Source organism: Oryctolagus cuniculus, chromosome 7, assembly GCF_051225735.1.
Source record: "Oryctolagus cuniculus isolate XC-2025 breed Fujian yellow rabbit chromosome 7, ASM5122573v1, whole genome shotgun sequence".
NCBI lineage: Eukaryota > Metazoa > Chordata > Mammalia > Lagomorpha > Leporidae > Oryctolagus > Oryctolagus cuniculus.
In genome coordinates this window covers 132730332-132748860 of record NC_142873.1, presented here as the reverse complement: position 1 = coordinate 132748860, position 18529 = coordinate 132730332, and the positions used below count along the sequence as shown (strand labels likewise).

Sequence of the window (18529 nt, the reverse complement as noted above, 5' to 3'; positions counted from 1 at the left end):
GCCATCTTCTACTGCTTTCCCAGGCCATACCAGAAAGCTGGATAGATAGGAAGTGGAGCAGCTGGGACTAGAACCGGTGCCACATGGGATGCCAGCGCTTCAGGCCAGGGCGTTAACCCCTTGCACCACAGCGTCGGCCCCTACAGGATACATTTTGAATTCATTTCTATGTATAATAGTAAGTAAGGGTTGGAATACATCTTTTGGATATGAATATCCAGTGATTGCAGCCCTATTTATTGGAAGCACTATTATTTGGTAATCTGTACTTTTCTTTATAGAGACGCTGTTTAGATTTATGTATAGGCCTTCATAACTGTGTTGCTACAGTGAATGGCATTTTTAAGAATTACGTTTCCTGATTAGCCGTGGCCCACCGTGGGAAGGCCCGCTTGGCCCCTGCCGTCCGTCTGTGGCCTAGCAGCGTCGCCACAGTTCTGTCAGTGCGGTTGCTTCCCCGCAGGCCTGCTGGTGCTCTTAGTTTCTAGTTCATGTGTGTGTGTCTGCTTTTCTTACCTAATTATAATGGCTAATATCTCTAGTAACATCACTGACTAGAAGTGGCGATGGGACCATTCTTGCTTTTGTTTTGAACCTCAAACATTAAATGCTTATTGTGGGTTTTTTATGTGTTCAGATTTCCCCCTCTGTTCTTAATTTATCAATAATTTACATTAGGAATTGGTTTTGAATACTTCCCAAGCCTGCACGCATGGAGGTGGTTATCAGCTCCTTTATTAGGTCTGTTCCTGTGCTGAGTTGCACCGTTAGGGTTCAGGTGCAGTGATTCTTAAACTTGGCTGTGGAGTGGGGTCATTGAGGGAGCTTAAATTCGATGCCTGCTTCCCCCAGCCCCACCCCGCCAGGAGATGCTAATTTAAGTGCTCTGGCTGTGACGGTGGCTTCTGGATTTTTATAAGCTCCCCTGGGTGATCCGTTGTGTAGCCAAACTGGAGAACCGTCGTTAGTTTTGCTTTCGTTAAGTTACTTGCTTTTTTTAAAACAGGTGATCTGTGTGCACGACGTCTCATCCATTTACCGTGTCCCCTTGCTGTTGGAGGAGCAGGGGGTTGTCGATTATTTTCTTCGAAGACTGGACCTTCCTATTGAGAGGCAGCCACGGAAAATGCTGATGAAGTGGAAGGAGATGGCCGACAGGTTTGCCTCTTGTGCGGAGGGGCGGGAGTGCTGGCGCCTCTCTCTGCTTTGTGGGGGCTCGGAATCTAAGTTGCGCTGCAGCGCGTCAGCACTTCTGCTGTCACTTACATGCGAAATGTTCCTGGAAATGCAAAGAAAGGATCGTAGCTGTTGTGTAGTCCGGGACACAGAAGAGGTCCTGGCGGAGCTGGGCAGGCCCCAGGCCTCCAGGCACTGAGTTCAGAGGGACTCCTGTCAGGCTTGTCTCCTAGCTGCCAGACAATCCAGAGAAACCAGTATCCCAGAGGTGGCAGACTGCGCGCACTCCTAAAGCCCACAGGGATGGTGGCCTCTTGCTGGTGTGCTCCCGGGCCACGTCCCCACCCCAAGCTGTGAGACGACACCAGAAGGAGCCGGGGGATGATCTGCTGAAGTCACAGCTTTGAGGACTGTCCCTGGACGCCTCCCCTAGCTTTGTGCTGCCCTCACATCACTTGCAAGCTCTTTTTTTTTTTTTTTTTCTTTTTTTACAGGCAGATTTAGACAGTGAGAGAGAGAGAGACAGAGAGAAAGGTCTTCCTTCCATTGGTTCACCCCCCAAATGGCTGCTACAGCCGGTGCACTGCGCCGATCAGGAGCCAGGTGCTTCCCCCTGGTCTCCCATGCGGGTGCAGGGCCCAAGTACTTGGGCCATCCTCCACTGCACTCCCGGCCACAGCAGAGAGCTGGACTGGAAGAGGGGCAACCGGGACAGAATCCGGCGCCCCGACCGGGACTAGAACCTGGTGTGCTGGCGCCGCAGGTGGAGGATTAGCCAAGTGAGCCGCGGCGCCGGCCAACTTGATCAGTGTCCTGGGGCAGTGGGTGTGCCTGATTGTAGTTGTACAATTGCTGTGATCTTTGTAAGCCTTGGGGATGAAGCACTCCTATTAGGGTTCTGTTAGGGTTCTGTGATTCTCCCATTTTGGCATTTTCCTTTTCAGTCTTTGTCCTTTTAGATATGTATCTTAACATTTTTATGCACTTGTAGTTACCAAAATCGCCAACAGTTTTAGGATTCTTTTTAAACAAAACTTAAATGTTTTGGTCTGTTACTAATCCTACTTTACAAATGAAAATTCCTTTTTTTAAATTAATTTATTTATTTGAAAGATCTACGGGGGGGGGGGGGGCTTCCATCCACTGGTTAACTCCCCAGATGGCCACAGTGGCCAGGGCCAGGCTAGGCCAAAGCCAGGAGCTAGGAGCTTCATCTGGGTCTCCCGTGCAGGTACAAGGGACTTAGGCCATTTTCCACTGCTTTCTCAGGTGCATCAGCAGGGAGCTGGATTGGAAGTGTAGCAGCTGGGACTCAAACTGGCACCCATATGGGATGCTGGCGCTGCAGGTGGCAGTTTAGCCGCTATGCCACAACACTGCCCCAACTTGGTTTTTTTGAAAAAGAAGTTTGTGAGATTTTAAAACTCTTTGTAATAGCTTCTAAAGGCTTGTTTTCTTTGCCACACCTGCTGTGTTGATCTGAAAATTGCTTCCTCTTTAGACCTCAGGTCATGGTTGTTCCCATAATACTCTTCCCAGACAATGTTTTTCTTCTCTTGCAAGAGCAGTTCTGATGTCACGACGGTGTACCTACCTCCTGTGTGACCGGGTATTTTTGGCCTTTGTTCCACAGGTATGACCGCTTGCTCGAGACCTGCTCCATTGCCCTCGTGGGCAAATACACCAAGTTCTCGGACTCGTATGCCTCTGTCATCAAGGCTCTGGAGCACTCGGCACTGGCCATCAACCACAAACTGGAAATCAAGGTAGGAGTGCTGAAGAGGGGGGACCCAGGCGTACTGTCGGTGCCGCAGGCATGTCTGCTGTGCCTGTGCCGCCCTGAATTTCTTAGGAGGCATAAAAAGATGTGGTCCCCTCCTGGCCTTGAGCACAGTGTTTTCAGGAAATAATGGGTGGGGAGAGAAATGGAGGCCAGAAAAGGCTGAGTGGCTGGATCTGCCTATTAGGTGGCCAAATGAAGCTGCCTTGTTGGAATGGTTGGCCCCAGTGGGCAAGAGGCACCATGTGCAATTGCCGGCACTGCTGTTCCAGATACTGATGGCTCTCGGGGACTTGGCTGGCATCTGGGCTGCCTTCCCTGACCTGTGCTGGCAGCATACGGCTTACCTGAGTGAGATGTTAGGATGAGGTTTCTCAAGTATGTCCACTCACCCAGCAGATGCTTGGGACATAGGTGGCTTTTGGCAAATGGCAGTTCCTGGGTGCCGGCCTGTGTCGTGGGCAGCAGCTGAGCTGCTGGCATGTCAGCACAGCCCTGCCTCTCTGTGCAGGTGCAGCAGGGCTGGGGTAAGAGCACGGGTTTCAGAGCCAGCTGGCCGGGCGGCAGCTCTGGCTGTGCTGCCTGCCGACGATCTGTGTGACCATGGACAGCTTAACCTCTCAGGGTGCCTTAAGTTTATTTTGGCGCTGAAATACTCTTAAATCTACACATCAAAGGCTGTCCAGGAAGTTCTCAGAAATGTTTATGCTGGGATCTTAACCTTTTAATTCCATTTCAAAGTAGCATCATGTAAAGATAACCTTTAAAACCAAAATTCAGAAAGATGGAACATTGGTGATGTCATGTAAAAAATCACGAAAGAGGGCTGAGTGAAGGCACTGGTTAGGATCCTGCATCCCTTTTCAGAGTGCCTGGGTTCAAGTCCCGGCTCCGTGCCTCGCTCCTCATTTCAACTTCCAACTGATGTTCACCCTGGGAGGTACCAGGAGTCCCGCCACCACGGGGCAGGATTGGATTCTAGGCTCCTGATTTGGGCCTGGCCTAGCTCTGGCTGTTGTGGGCATTTGGGGAGTGAACCAGTGAATGGGGGAGATCTCTGTCTGCCTTTCAGTACCGTTATCCAGTTAATAGTCACTAGGGAATGCCCTCTAGAGTTCTAAGCCTGCCTTTCTCCCTTGTCTGAATCACCCAGTACATAGACTCTACGGACCTGGAGCCGAGCACCCTGCAGGAGGAGCCTGTGCGCTACCACGAGGCCTGGCAGAAGCTCTGCAGTGCTCAGTGAGTGGAACTCGGGTGTGAGTGATGGAGCAAGTCTGGGGCTTTCCCGGCTCGTTAGTGTCTTTCAGTTACTGAAAAGACTACGTACTCTGTGATTGAAGCCTTATAAATTTGGATCTGAAGAAAACCTGTTCCAATTTTGTTGACACCATTTGCTGTATGCATCTGCTGTTGAAGCTTATCATTTAAGGGTTTTCCCTCCAGAATGCTTTTGGCAGCTGCTTTTTGTGGTAGTCCGGAGTTAGCAAGTATGTCTCCCGGAGCAGCTGGACGTGGCGGGGCGGGTGCACTGAGCTGACCGGGAAGGGCCCTTTCTACTCCAGGGAGCCTTGTGAGGCACGAGGGACCCCTGTTGCATTTCTGTTCATGAATTCCCATATGTTAAACGCAGCGGAGGCCTCTGTGCCTGGCCCAGCACAGCAGCAGTCGTGTCTGTAAGCATATCCTCAGTGTCTGCCTTCGAAGGGGTCACACAGTCACTGACAGCCGGGAACAGCGCGGTCCAGTAGCGAGATGTATGGAGTCAGGCCGTGGCTGTGACTGTGGCTGCTCTGGACTGTCGCAAACTGGACCGTGTTGTCTTGTGCAGTGGAGTGCTGGTTCCAGGCGGATTTGGTGTTCGAGGAACAGAAGGAAAGATCCAGGCCATCTCCTGGGCTCGGAAACAGAGGAAGCCTTTTCTGGGTAAGGAGCTGTGTGGTGCGCTGGAGCCCTCCGCTGGGCAGGGCGGTCATTGCCAGCGCCAGGGCTGTCTTCCCAGACGGCTGCCCAGGTAGAGAGCAGCCCTCTGCTGTGACTGGGGAAGGCCGGCCTTCCCTGGGAACTCAGTGCTTGGGAGCTACGCGCAGGCATGCAGCCGTCGGCAGGAAACGAGCTGCTGATGGGGAAGTCGTGTCGCGTGCGAGCCCAGCTGTCTGCAGCCCGTGCGTGCCAGGGTTCACGTCCTCTCACAGCGCACCACCGGCTGTGACTCAGTGCCTGCTGGTGTTATTTCAACTTGATCAGCTGTAAATAAGATTAATGGGGGAGAGTAAGGAAACTTGAGGTTTAAAGTGCCGCATATTGTGTACCTGTTACATTGGATAGCGCAGAACCTGGGTTCTTCGTGCAGCCTTAGACCCAGTGTCAGTGCTGCATGTGCGTGAGGCAAGCCAGCAGGGCGCTGGGTCAGAGCAGGACGTGGCGAGAGCGCGGTTATCCTCCGTAACCGAGCAGGACACAAAGCCCTTGGCAGGCCAGGGGGAAACCCCGGAGCTGCTTCTCAGTGCAGCTTTGTTCTTCCCTCCGCCTTGCAGGGGTGTGCCTCGGAATGCAGTTAGCAGTGGTGGAATTTTCAAGAAATGTGCTGGGATGGCAAGGTGAGTGTGCTGGCCTCTCTCGCCCCTTGGGGCCGGGGGGCCGTGCAGAGGACACGCCTGCCTCGCGGGCAGCGAGGGGCTCCTCCACATAGGAAGGAGGGAGCGTGGCTGAGAAAGTGGCTGTTGCTTCCTGCTCCTGCGACTTCCTGTTCAGGAGATTCTCTCTGATAACCATGGCCACACACACACACACACACACCCCCCCCAGGGGCCTGGCCTCCAAAATGAAAGCCACCTGTCAGCCAAAGCCAGGCGCGTAGCTAAGCCAGAGTCGGGCAGGGACCGCACGGGCGTGAATCCTAGGAGTGTGGCTTACAAGGCCATGCTGGGATGGTTGGCCAGTCTGTTCTTCGTAGCCCAGCTTACAAATACTGGGTTTTCAGACCAACGTCCTTCTGTGACAAATGGAGCAGTCCAGAGGAGCGCAGACGCAGCCCGGCTGTGCACTGCGCAGTGGTGCTCGAAGCCAGCTGTGGTGCAGCTGGGTGTCCTGGCCCCTGTTTTGAGAGGCTGCTTCACAGTGACCCTGGGGAAGGGTGGCTCAGTCTGGTGGGCAGCATAGTATGTCCCTTAGTCCTGCCTTCTGCATCTGGGTAGGGACGGTCCCACCACTCAGGCTGGTTCGTGGTGGGGGCTCCCTGCACCCTTTCATAGTCCAGCCCGTCTCACCTGGGCTCCCAGTGGGCAAGTGACTTGGTGGTAGAACTCGCCCCTAGTTGAGATGGACCCCTGCTTCAGACCTGGGAGGTAACGGTGCCTTGCGTGCCCATGGAAAGAGCCGGAAACGCTGTGCAGGAGCTGGTTCCCTGCTGTTCAGCCCTCGGCAGTTTTGCCTGAGATTCAGAGGTGCGTGCGTTCTTACTGAGTTGCCGGCAGGTAACTTCCGAGTTGGCTCTTGAGCAAAGCGGTTGATTCTGAGGATGAAAGAAATTGGAAAACTAGTGCTTGCTCATCTTGGAGAGAGACAGAGTCTAAGACTTAAAGGGAAGGAATTAAGACAATGTAAGAAATGCCATAAAAGCACATTTTCTAAAGAAAGATGGAGGTTAGGCCATTGCTTTTGTGCAGTTGGACTTCACAGAGAGTTAAAGATGAGTGGGAGAAACTCACTTGTGTTTGTGTATTTAGTACTTCGTGTCTTAGAAATAGTCTCCAGTTTTTGTTCTAATCATCGACCGACTTTAAACCGCGAAGGGAAATTGTGGCTTAGCGCTCGGCAGTGTGTCTGAGGTAATCACTTTCATTTGTAACTGTTTTTACAACTCAAGAATTCTAATTTTTCAGATGCCAATTCTACGGAGTTTGATCCTAAGACCAGTCATCCTGTGGTGAGTGGTGCATGAACCTCAGAGGAGTGTGGGAGGGGCCCTGCGAATGTGATTGGCTGCAGACAGGACGCGGGAGCTGCTGGCTCCATTCCAGAGACCCTGATGTCTTGGGCCCTCGGACCTACCAGATGGGGCGTCCTTTTCATCGTCATTTCCCCTCACCGTTCCAGCTTAACCCCAGAAAGTTTCTAAGACAGATGCTAGCCTGGCCACTGGGAAAACCTTCCTGATGAAGATAATTCCCCATCCCCACTCTCCTCAGAGCCTGGGAGTGCTTGATAAATAATCCTTTTTTTTTTTTTTAAGATTTATTTATTTATTCAAAAGTCAGAGTGACAGAGAGAGAGAGGTCTCCCATCCGCTGGTTCACTCCCCAGGTGGCCACAGTGGCCAGAGCTGTGCTGATTCGAAGCCAGGAGCCAGGAGCTTCTTCCTGGTCTCCCACTGCTTTCCCAGGCCATAGCAGAGAGCTGGATCAGAAGAGGAGCAGCTGAGACTAGAACCGGCACCCATATGGGATGCCGGCGCTTCAGGCCAGGACTTTAACCCGCTGTGTCACAGTGCCGACCCTGATAAATAATCCTAATATGAGACACACAAACACACACACACACACACGGGATCATCACATTAATAGAGGATGCATATTGTAAGTAAATTATGCATGGATTTCACATTAATTTTGCACCAAAATGAAGGTTTTAAGTCCTTATATTAATATGTAAACTCCAACAGCCATCTTGGGAGATGGGTGTGTGACTCAAGAACTGCTGGGAGACTTGTGCCCAGTGGCCTCGTGGTGGCCAGAGCTCTCCTGGGCCCGGCAACTCCTGTGTCACAGCACTGCTCATCCCACTGGGCTGTTAGGGCTCCTAGGGGAGGGACAGACAGGAGGGTCGAAGGGAAGGTTTGGGAGTGTGGGACCTTTGGGTGGGGAGAGCAGGGCACGGGCTGGGAGGTGAGTGGGGCTGTCGCTGGCACGCTGCACAGCCCTCTGTCACCTGCGAAGGCGTCTCCTGGGTGCTTGCTAGCTCCCTTGCCTGTGAGCAGCGCATGGGCCGGTGGGGGAGACACCGCTGTGCCCGGTCTGTCCTCATGGTCCTTATGACGTACTCCAGCCTCATAGCACTTGCCCAGTAGCGGGGCTGGGTGCTACACAGTGTGGTGACCATGAGGGTGGGCTGAAGGTGGTTGTCGGGAGGTGTTTCCATGGTGACAGAACATCTGTCATTAGGCAGGGCTGGTTGGTGGAGCAGCAGGGTTTGGTAGTCCATGTCTGTTTTCTGAACCTCTCCAGGTCATAGACATGCCCGAACACAACCCCGGGCAGATGGGCGGCACCATGAGGCTGGGCAAGAGGAGAACCCTGTTCCAGACCAAGAACTCGGTCATGAGTAAGAGCTGCTGGGAGCCGGCCTGGTTTGGGCGTGGCTCGGGCAGGACGCGTGTCTTAGGGTGATGCTGTGGCTCCGCTGACATTTTCGGGTTTTGTTCTTGCTTTTGAAGTTCTTTTCCCCCTCCTAATCACACCTGTTTACGGTTCTGTAAGCTCCAGACCAGCAGCGTGGGCTCTGCGGGGCCCTGGCGGTGTGGCGGGGACCATGGTGTGGACAGCGCCGTGGAACGAGGCAGGCAGGTTCAATCCAGTGTAACCTGTTAGGTTCCTGTCCTAGCCAGTGGAAGCAGGGAGTGCTGAGAGTTGATTTTTACCCTACAAAAACAGCAACTCCCTGGGGTTCAGTCTAAGTAGATTTTATGCCAACACAGTACGAGTAGGTGCTAGAGATTTAGGGAAAGGCTGAAAGGAAGTAACTCCGTGCAGGTGTTGTTTTCCTTGCCCTCGTCTTAGCTGAGGCACCCTTGTGTCTGTATGGTGGTCCCGCAGTGGCCGCTTGATCTCCAGGTCCTCCCAGCTCTCCCCTGGGCACGCGGGGGTCTCGGCTGGCAGCCTGCGTGCAGGTGCGGCAGTCACCTGGCAGGGCTCTTCCCGCTCTGTTGGCATCAGAGGCTGGTGGGGTCCATGGCTGGGATGCCTCTCCTTGGTGTGGCCAGAGAGAGCCGAGAAAGAGTCTAGGCCGTGCCATGAGGAGCAGGGGAGCCATGGCGGCGGCAGCTGGCACACTCAGGAGACGGGACCGGGAAGCAGGGGAGGGTGGGCTCTTTCATGAGATCCGTTCTTGACGCGAGGCCTGGGCTGTCCTGCAGGGAAGCTCTACGGAGACGCAGACTTCCTGGAGGAGCGGCACCGCCACAGGTTCGAGGTGAGAGTCGAGCGCTCTTTGCGCGTCTCTGCAGAGCCCGTGGGTGGCGAGGCCGGTCGCTGACGTCTCGTGCTTCAACAGGTGAATCCAGTCCTCAAGAAGTGTCTGGAAGAGCAGGGCTTGAAGTTCGTCGGCCAAGATGTTGAAGGAGAGAGAATGGAGATCGTGGAGTTGGAAGGTGATTGTCTGCACGCTGTGTCCCCCCTGCCCATGTCGGGAAGCTGCAGCCCTGCACGCGGCCTTGTGTTTAACCCCTGCCAAAGGAGAGCTTGACCTTGGTACTGAACGCCCGTCAGCTCCAGTGAACTGCGTGCCAGCTGCTGGGAGTCCCAGGAGCCGGTCCCGGGGAGGAGCCCGGAGAGGCCCCCCAGCCGGGTCCGTCTGCCCGCCCCTTCAGAGTCTCTGGCGGGGGAAACCACGTGATACCTCCCTGCTGTGGCGTCCTGTGCACAACACACATAGCGGTTCCTGTGGATTTGTTTCAGATCATCCTTTCTTTGTCGGCGTTCAGTACCACCCTGAGTTCCTGTCGCGACCCATCAAGCCCTCCCCGCCGTACTTCGGCCTCCTGCTGGCCTCGGTGGGGCGGCTCCCGCATTACCTCCAGAAAGGCTGCAGGCTCTCGCCCAGGTGCGGCTCTTCATCTCCTCCTCATCTGCCTGCCCGTCCTTTAAGCGGCACCAGGCTGGCCACGGGGAGGTGCCCCGCAGTCTCCAGCACAAGCCACCGCGCCCGGGCTGGTGTGCTCGCAGGGGGCCCTGCGTGTCCTTCCCCTTCGCCAGGGGCTCCCCTGGCTGCACTGTGGGGAAGCTGCAGGGGCGGGGCGTGCGGCCTGTGTTGCCCTTATCCCCAGCTGGTAGCTGGTCTGGGCATCACGTCATGCTGAACCACCAGTGGGGTGATGGCCCCTGTACCCTGGAGAGCAGCCCTGCAGCCCTGCACCCCGTGCTGGGGGTGGCGCGGCGAGGAGTGTGGTTTCTGCCGGGTGCAGACCAGGGTCCCCGTTGTCACGGTGGCTACGGGAGCAGGGCAGGACAGTGAGGTCCTGGTGACAGATGGTGAACAAACCGTGGGAATTCTGCAGGGACACCTACAGCGACAGAAGTGGAAGCAGCTCCCCCGACTCCGAGATCACGGAGCTCAAGTTTCCATCGATCAACCATGACTGAGTTGGGAACGTAAGTGACGTTTTTAGTTCAGGGAAAGCGAAGCAGACGGGCAGACGCTGGGATTGCAAGAATGTACGGCAGAGGCTGAGGGCGCAGGTGTGGCCCGCAGAGGGTGTACCCTGCCGGTGGCCACAGTGGGGGCGTCCTGGGGCGCGGGGTTCTTGGGCCCTGTTGTTTCTTGTGGCTGCGAGCCTGGAGCAGGGGAGGAGGCAGCAGTGTGTCCGTGAGTCCCAGGCACCTTCCCAGCCTCAGGCTTCCGGCGGGAAGCGCTGACAGCTGCTGCTCACAGAGCGGCTTGGCGTTGACCGCGGCTCACCTGGAAGTCCCTCCAGACCAAGCGCAGCCTTCAACGCTTGTCTTCAGACTGACCGGGTCTTGAGTTGTGGTGTGCAGTAACCACGAGCGGCGACGTGAACTGGGAACCCTTTAGACCCAGAGCGGACTGTGTTGGCAGAGATTCTGCTGGTGGGGGGCTGCAAAGGGCTGTCTGGTGGGGACCCAGGCCGCTGGGGCTCCCGCCGCATGGCCTGGGCAGGTGGACCTCCCTGGGCGCCAGTGGCCTCTGCTGCTGGCGGGGGCCGGTGCAAGCTGGGGACCGCGGTCCTGCGCCCTTCTACCTTGCCGGCTGGCCTCCCAAGTGACAGCGACTGTAGCGGCGGCAGTGGGCTCTGAGGAGCGAGTGTCAGGAGTAGGGCCGGGTGGCTGACTGGGCCGCCATGTGGGGTTTCTGGGTGCCCTGCCGGGGAGAGCTGCCTGCAGGGGCGCTGGTAGGCGGCTGGGCACTGTGCAGAGCAGCGGCCCGCAGCGGTGGGGTGGGAGCCGATGGGGTCGGGAGTGGCCCCCGGCTGCGTCAGGTGCCTACGAGTACCCTGGGAGACGGGCAGTGACCGCCGGGGCAGTGGCCTGTAAATGGTAACTTTACTGTGCAGACATCCTGTTGAATGCTAATTTTTTGTTTCACACAGGGACGATTCGTTGAGAGCCTTCGGACTTTAAGTTTACAGCTTGGATTCTACACTTGGCTTTTGACACTTCCTTTAAATTATGTTTTTATTAAGATTATTTTATTACGGGGAAGGGTATCTGGAAACCTTTGGCACGTGCATGTCCCACCACGTGTGCTGGCCCCTCCGCACGTGCACTGCCTGTTGGACACGCGCTTCTTTTGCAGTCGAGCGTTGGGACGAGAGGCCGACGCCCGGGGCTGGCGGAGGACCCATCACCGCCGTTTCTCCAACTACCTCGTGTCGCTGTGGATCTGCAGGTGCCGCGCGGGCGGCTCCGTCACCCAGGGCCGTTCTGGCCGGGACCTGAGGGTGCTGCTTGCCGCTGAGAGCAGGGGAGTCTCAGAACCGCCTGGGGTTGGAGCGTGGACCGGTCCATTTGGCATCACATGAAGGAGAGTCTGTCTCTGAAGACAGACTCTGCCTTTACATCCGCGCTTCCGCCGGGGCTGGGCGCTCCTTGCATCAAGGGGTCACTCAGCAAGCACCAGGGAGCTGGGGAGACTGCGCTGTGGGCCCCGGCCACTCAGCGGTACTCGGGCACTGTTCTTCCAGGGCGGTGTGACTGCAGCTGGAACGCATCAGGAAAGCTATTTTCTTAACTGACGGGACGGGGAGCCCAGCCGCGTGCCGCTGGCCGCCGGCCGGGCCTGGGCTATGCTCTAACTTAAGAAATAAATCCCACAGAGCAAGAGATGGCTTGGTTTGGTGTCTGTGCCACTGCCTGGAGCAGGCCTGCGGGCCCAGCGTGCTGCATGCAGGCCCGAGCTGTGGGTGCTGGGCTCTCCTGCAGTGAGCATCCGGCAGTTTGTTGTAAAAACTAAGGGACGAGCTTTTTTGTTAATAGGATCCAGAATTTTCCAGAAGGCTTCTGATGGGAGGGAAGCAGCAGGGGTTATGGGGGAGTCCCCTCTGCAGACACCCCCCCGTGGCAGGGAGCAGCGGAACACAGGCCTCCCCAGCGCTTCCTCTGGCCGCAGCTTCCCAGCTAAAGGTCACTGTCCCAAGGGTCTTCCCCTCCAGAGCGAACAGAGGGGATGTCGGTGCCATTGGTGCCCACTCACCCTCCGGCCACCAGGCAGCAGAAGGGCTGAGCTGGCTGCGGCCCATCCCAGTCCTTCAGTCCCTGGTCTGCGCCCCCGAGAGCAGGTGGCGGACGGCCTCCTCTCCGAAGCTCTCCGTGCTGCTCTCGGTGCTCGCAGTGTGGCCCGCTGGGCCTGCGGTCCCGCTGTGCCCCCGAGACAGCGAGGGTTTGGGCCAGTGTGGGTGCTTTACCTTTGAGCTCTTGTGTTCCTGCCCATCGAAGGTGGCCCTGGCAGGCCAGTCAGGTGCAGGGACCCCAGATGGCTCCCAGGGCTTGCAGAGCTCCGCCTGCCCCAGCACCCCGGCTGTGGCATACAAGACTGCCAGCTGCCAGGACCGGAGCTGGGCTGCCCACCTTCCAGGCCTGGTGTCGGCGATCCGTGCCTCAGCCTGCTTCCTCTGGGTGCTCTCAGAAACCCCCCAGTCTGCGGGCTGGAGCAGCCCCGCCTTTCCAGTTCACCAGCTCAAGCCCCCCAGGCACGCTCCTGAGGACTCGCCCCCAGTGCGGAGCCTGGTGCTGGAGCCTGCCCAGATGCCACCTCTCTGACCGGCCCTGGGGATTTGGGAGCTGTCTGGACACACACATCTGTGGTCACATTTGAAGAACCCTGTGACCAGTATGAACCGTGTCCAAGGCAAGGCTGCATCCTGTTGGCTAAGTGAGAAAACCAGCTCTCCAGGCAGCTGGGACCGGCCCAGGGAGCTGCCTGGCTGCCGACGGAGGGGCTGGCTGGGGTGCCAGAGCTCCATGTCTGCTCTGCGGGCGTGGCCAAGGTTAACCTTGGGAGTGGGCGGGTGGGAGGGATCTGCCACGGTGTGGTCCACGGAACCTCAGTTTACACAATGTGACAAGGCTCCGGGCGGGTCTGGTGGCTCAGATCCAAAATTTAGGAGTATTCTTTAAGAAAAAAGGATTTATTTGAAAGGCAGAGTGACAGAGGGAGAGACAGAGATCTTCCATCTGCTGCCTCACCCCCCAGATGGCCTCAGTAGCCAGGGTTGGGCCAGGCTGAAGCCAGGAGCTTCTTCCCGGTCTCCCACATGGGTGTGGGAATCCAAGCACTCGGGCCATCTTCCATCGCCTTCCCAGGCACATCAGCAGGGAGCTGGGTCGGAAGCAGAGCAGCGGGGACTCACACTGTGCCTGATCGATTGATCAGCACAGCTGGCCGCATCTGCCACATGCCAGCTATTGGTCCTGAGCCTTAGTGAGCAGCAGTCCTGAGGCCACTGAGCGCTGCAGTGTGTTACGGGGTGCGTGGGGCGGGGGGTAAAAACAAATACAAGGACTCCGTGCAACAGCACCTGGAGAGGGGATGGCAGGGTTGGGAGGGGTGTGGTTTGGGACAGGGAGGGTAGCGAAGGTGGTGAGCACAGAGATCTGGGGGCAGGGCCAAGGCCTGAGGCAGGAGTGCTCATGAAACCAGCTGGGCAGCAAGGCTGGCATGGCCTGTGCGAGGGCCGGAGGAGCTGAGCTCAGGTGGGGAGCTGCACGGAGCTGTCGGGCCTCGCTCCTGACGGGGAGCAGCATGGCCCCTGGTCATAGTGAGTCCTCGGCAGCGCCCAGAGGGGCCGCGGAGCGGCAGTCAGACCCTTGCTGCGCAGGTGCTGCTGTGCCCTGGCCAGCACAGACACAGGGCGCCGGCCCCTGCCCGCACCGCTGTCACAGGTGAAGAAACTGAAGCCAGAGGCACACAGCCCTTTGCCCCAAGCCCTTGGCCTTCAGGATAGGGCTGGGCTGGAACCTGACCGCTGGGCTCCCACCCCACAGCTCTGCAGCAGGAACCCATGCAGGCTGTGGCTTCTGGCCAGCAGAGGGCTGGCGCGGGACACAACCCAGCGGCACCTGACCTGCCGACCAAGTGTACTAGAAATAACCACTCGTGGCCCGGGGGCAAGGAATTTATTAAGAAGCTTTGACAGCCACAAGTTGCAGCAAGTAAACCAGGTCTGGACAGGCCCCGCCCCTGCCCAGCATAGACCCTGGCCTGGGCAAGCCAAACGTCCCAGGGAGGACAGCCCTGTGTAGCTCGGCCCTGGGGTGACACTGGCCATGTTTGTACAGTCCTTTCTGAAAGTGGGGTTCCTTTGGGGCCTGAGAGCAATGTCTCAGCCGCACAGATGGGGGTCTGCTCAGGGTCAGAGCCACGTGGGGACCAGCCTGTGCGCAGTGTGCTTCCCCGTCAGGAGGACTTAGGCCCAAATAGGAGCTCCCGGCTCTCCCTGCCCAGAGGGCAGCACCTGCCTGCTGCCTGGGGCCTCACAGGACACAGCAGGTGCAGGAGACGGGCCAGTGCCGCCGCCGCTGCTGTAGCTGCTCCTTCTCCACCGTCAGCACCTTGACTTTCTCCTCCAGTCTGCTCAGCTCCACCATCCACTTCTGGGGGGACAGCGCGGGAGCTGATGGCCAGGCCGCCATGCTCTTGGGCCTGTCCGCCTCTCACCTAGGGTTGAACCTGAGCCTGGGAGGCCTTGGCTTTGGGGGAGCCAGGCCCCTTGGCCATGCTGCCTATTGGCTAAGTCAGCGCTGGGGTCCTGAGGGAAGCCAGCAGCAAGCCACCCTCTGGGACCTCCCCAGGTGCCACCCGGCCACGCCCGTTCCCCTCCACCAGCCCCGCCCCACTCTTAACTCTTGAAAAGGCTTTTCCTTGGGACCATGGCCCATGCTCCTCTGCACCCTCTTGTGAGCGTCTCCCCTACAACATGGTACAGGGGCCCCTTAGTTCACTCTCCCCATCCACACAGCAATCGAGTGCCTCCACCGCTCTGACTGCAGGGGGTGGGGGTGGAGGTCTCGGGCGCTGCGGGAAGTGGGGTGTAGGTGTTTAAAAGGAGGATGCCTTGGGTCTGCCCTTTCCCCCCAGCCACAGAACGAACTGCGGTTATGTGAATGCAACCCCTCCATTGTGGTGACGCCTGAGAGCTGGCCCAAGGGGTGGTCGAGCGGGCCCGAGATGGGCCTGGGCTCCCCGGCCCCGGCCTCCTCACCTGCCTGCACCACTGCTGGATGGCACTGACAGACAGCGGGCCCTGGATGCTCCCGTCGCGCCGCAGGAACACCTCCCCCTGGTCTGTCTCGTAGAGCTGCGGCTCGCCCTGCACCTTGGGGGCGTGCACGGTCAGGCGTAGCACCTGCGAGGGGCAACAGCAACTGGGCCGCACCGCACCTGACCGTGGACCGCTGCCCAGCCACACCCAGGTCGCTCCTGCCTGCTCCCCGCCCTGGGGCTCACCTTGAGGGGGGTGTTGCTCGGGGCAGTGCTGACGACGGGGATGAAGGTGAGGGTGTAGGCGTCAGGGAAGACCTGGGGCTTGAAGCCCTGCAGGATGGAGTCCACGAGCAGGCGCGCGCGGTCCTCGTCGCGGTGGCTGCATCGGATGCCCTGCACGCGGCCGCTGTCCTCCACGCCCACCAGCAGGCTGCCACCCTCGCTGTTGAGGAAGGCGCACGTGTAGCGCCGCACGTGGTGTTTGAAGGCCAGGCTCAGGTACTCGCCGCTGCCCCGCTTGAACTCCACGTTGCGCGTCTCGCTGCCCAGGAAGGCGCCCTGGAAGAGCCGCTCCTGGCCCAGGATCTCCTGGTGCGCAATGGCGCTGTCGGAGCGCACGCCGCTGGGCCGGGCCTGGGGGCTCCACTGCGGCCGGGTCCAGGGCCCGTTGGGAGAGAGGCCTGGGGGCCGCGCGGGCTTCAGGAAACCGGAGCCTGGGCTGGGGCCAGGGCTGGGGCCTGGGCTGGGGCCGCTGTCCTCCTCCTGCAGGTGGGTGAGGTCAGGATGGATGGGCTGAGGCCAACGCGGAGCTCCCTGCCACCTCAAGGGACTGCCAGAACCCCAGCCCGCACCTGCCTGGGTCTGGCCTCCACGGGCATCCCGTACCCCTCCTGGGCTGCGGGGCCCAGTTCCACCCTCACTGTTGAGGGAGGCGTGTGGGTGAACCAGGTTCAGGGGCTCACTGCTGCCCCGCTTGAACTCCAAGCCACCCAACCTCGCGCAGCCAGCGAGGGCCAACCCTGCTGGGTCAAGGGCTCAAGCCACCTGCTCCTTTGCCCGCTGCGCTGGGCTCTCTTCCTAGGTGGGCAAGGAGAGAGAGTTCCCCTTCTCAGGGCTGGAAGCTGGGACACCTGGGGCTGACCTCGCCCATGTGGGTTGCAGATGGGCTTCTGATGCCTGGAACCGCACTGTTCCCACACTCCAGTGACAGCTGCAGGTCCCGGAACTGAGAGGCTCTGAGACCCTGCCACTCCCTGTTCCCCTGAAACCTTTGCTGACCGCAGTGGACAAGCCCGTTCCATACTCTGCCCCTCCTGAGGCCCTTCCCACAGTTCATGCTCTGAGGGCTCTCAAAACTTCCATGTTGGGGCTGGTGCTGTGGTGCAGTAGGTTAAGCCTCTGCCTGTGGCACCGGCATCCCATATGGGTGCTGGTTCAAGTCCTGGCTGCTCCTCTTCTGATCCAGCTCTCTGCTATGGCCTGGGAAAGCAGTGGAGGATGGGCCTAGTGCTTGGGCCCTTGCAACCACCTGGGAGACCCGGAAGAAGCTCCTGGCTTCAGATCAGCCCAGCTCTGGCCGTTGTGGCCATTTAGGAAGTGAACCAGCAGAGGGAAGACCTCCTTCTCCCTCTCTGGAACTCTGCCTCTCAAACAAATAAATAAACCTAAAAAAAAAAAAAAAAATCTGTGTCCTGGCCACTTCTCTGGTGTGGGCCTCACCCGGTCTCCAGGTGCTCCTCTTTCCAGCGCCCCCTCCTCACTGGCCCTAAATGCAAGTTGGACTGCTGCTCCACCGTCACACCTTTTTTCTGACTGCTGCCTTGCAGGGCTGGGAGCGCAGCCTGGACTGGGGCAGGAGTGAGAGGCACGTTCCTATGGGCCCTGCGGCTCCCCAGTCCTAGCAACCTGGTAAAACTGTCATACAAACATGAACTCGGCGCACGTATGTTGAAGAGTCAAGTCAGCGAGCTGTTTAGTTCTGCAACAGTTTTAAACACCATGGTGCTCACCCTAAAGAGAAACCCGGGTCTCCCGAGGTGATCTGCCAGTGACCTCCCACCCTGGTTAGAGCCAGCCCTTGACCCTGGCTGCGCCTTCGTCTACAGCCCACAGGGGCCTGGGCCTGGCCCCCTGGCCCAGCTTCCTTCCTTGGGGGCCCCTGCGGCCGTGGCCCGGGCACCAGGGACGTGCCAGTGTCCTGCACGCACTGCGCTGACACCTCCCTTTGCACACACAATGCACTCCCTTCTGCACGCACAATGCACCGACACCCCTCTTTGCACGTGTTCCCTGCTCAAAGTGTCCTTCCCTCATGTGCCCATCCAGCTCTCTAAGTCCCAGCCCGGATCCCACTTCCCTGGCAACTCTGTCCTGACATGGCAGCAAGCACAGCGCCTCGCCTCGCAGCCACCATGGTGACCTGCGGCTGTGCCTCACTCCTGGCACTGAGAGGGCACTGGTGTTTGCCGACTGAACAGCTGAGACAGGCCAAGGAGAAAGGTCTGGGCCCTTGTGGGCCTGAGGGCCCCGGGGCCCCGAGGCTGGAAGGCCGGAGGCCTGTTGAGGAGCCGCACACAGCAGCTGGGTGGGAGGCGCGGTGCGGGGCAGCGTCCCCCTGCGGGGAGGTGGGTGGACCTGTCCCAGGCCCTCAGAGGCCACCCACAGGCAGGCCTCTCTGGGGGTGGAGCCCCAGGAGCGGGCTGGGGCAAAGACACTCACCTCTCTGCGGCTCAGCAGGGGGCCCCGGCCCTCAGCCAGCACCAGCTCCTTCCCACGCGCCGCCACCTCCTTGACAATCAGGTGCTCCTCCAAGGCCATCTGCAGGCGCCAGGGCAGCGAGCCCAGGGCGGCCTTGGGAGTGGCCACGTGCACCAGTGCGTAGGCCTTCCCGGGCCGCCGCACCACCTCGATGTCCTCCCGGGCCACTGGCAGCTGCAGCCGCTCCAGGGTGTCCCGCAGCAGGCAGGCGAGCACAGGCACGGAGAACTGGGGGTTCAGGTGGCCCACGTAGAGGGTGTGCGTGCTGGGCTCTGCCTCCAGGCCTGAGTCCTTGGGTGGGGTCTCTTCTTGGGGCAGTGCTGGTAGGGGCTGCTCACCCAGGGGCTCCATGGGGGTCTCCCACGTCTGCGTGTACACTGA

General features: G+C 58.7%; 2 protein-coding genes across 9 annotated transcripts in view; one reads left to right on the top strand and one right to left on the bottom strand.

Annotated features, from left to right (window-relative positions):
* Positions 1-12012, top strand: part of CTPS1 (CTP synthase 1) — a 26951-nt gene extending 14939 nt beyond the window's left edge. For 7 of the 8 annotated variants that reach the window (XM_089300897.1, XM_051857892.3, XM_089300898.1 and 4 more), the window contains 12 exons: positions 1007-1158; positions 2810-2942; positions 4110-4198; positions 4788-4882; positions 5494-5556; positions 6841-6884; positions 8182-8278; positions 9090-9145; positions 9227-9323; positions 9631-9775; positions 10230-10323; positions 11280-12012. In XM_089300897.1, the coding sequence (XP_089157023.1) occupies positions 1007-1158; positions 2810-2942; positions 4110-4198; positions 4788-4882; positions 5494-5556; positions 6841-6884; positions 8182-8278; positions 9090-9145; positions 9227-9323; positions 9631-9775; positions 10230-10314 (1056 nt within the window). In that variant the 3' untranslated portion in view covers positions 10315-10323; positions 11280-12012. The remainder of the gene's footprint in view (positions 1-1006; positions 1159-2809; positions 2943-4109; positions 4199-4787; positions 4883-5493; positions 5557-6840; positions 6885-8181; positions 8279-9089; positions 9146-9226; positions 9324-9630; positions 9776-10229; positions 10324-11279) is intronic. The other variant, XM_051857893.3, reaches the window with a different exon arrangement.
* Positions 11580-18529, bottom strand: SLFNL1 (schlafen like 1). The gene is made up of 4 exons (XM_008265481.5): positions 18110-18529; positions 15635-16153; positions 15390-15533; positions 11580-14781 (listed from the first exon to the last, which is right to left on the bottom strand). The coding sequence occupies exons 1-4, from the start codon at positions 18497-18499 to the stop codon at positions 14662-14664; spliced, it is 1173 nt and encodes a 390-aa protein (XP_008263703.2). The 5' UTR covers positions 18500-18529; the 3' UTR covers positions 11580-14661.

Excerpts from the sequence above, each read along its gene's own strand:
- SLFNL1 (XM_008265481.5), bottom strand. The coding sequence starts at position 18,499 with ATGGAGCCCCTGGGTGAGCAGCCCCTACCAGCACTGCCCCAAGAAGAG. Across the intron at positions 15,534-15,634 it reads CGAGCAACACCCCCCTCAAG|GTGCTACGCCTGACCGTGCA; the intron begins GTGAGCCCCAGG and ends TGCCCCTCGCAG. Across the intron at positions 14,782-15,389 it reads TCCAGCAGTGGTGCAGGCAG|AAGTGGATGGTGGAGCTGAG; the intron begins GTGAGGAGGCCG and ends CTGTCCCCCCAG.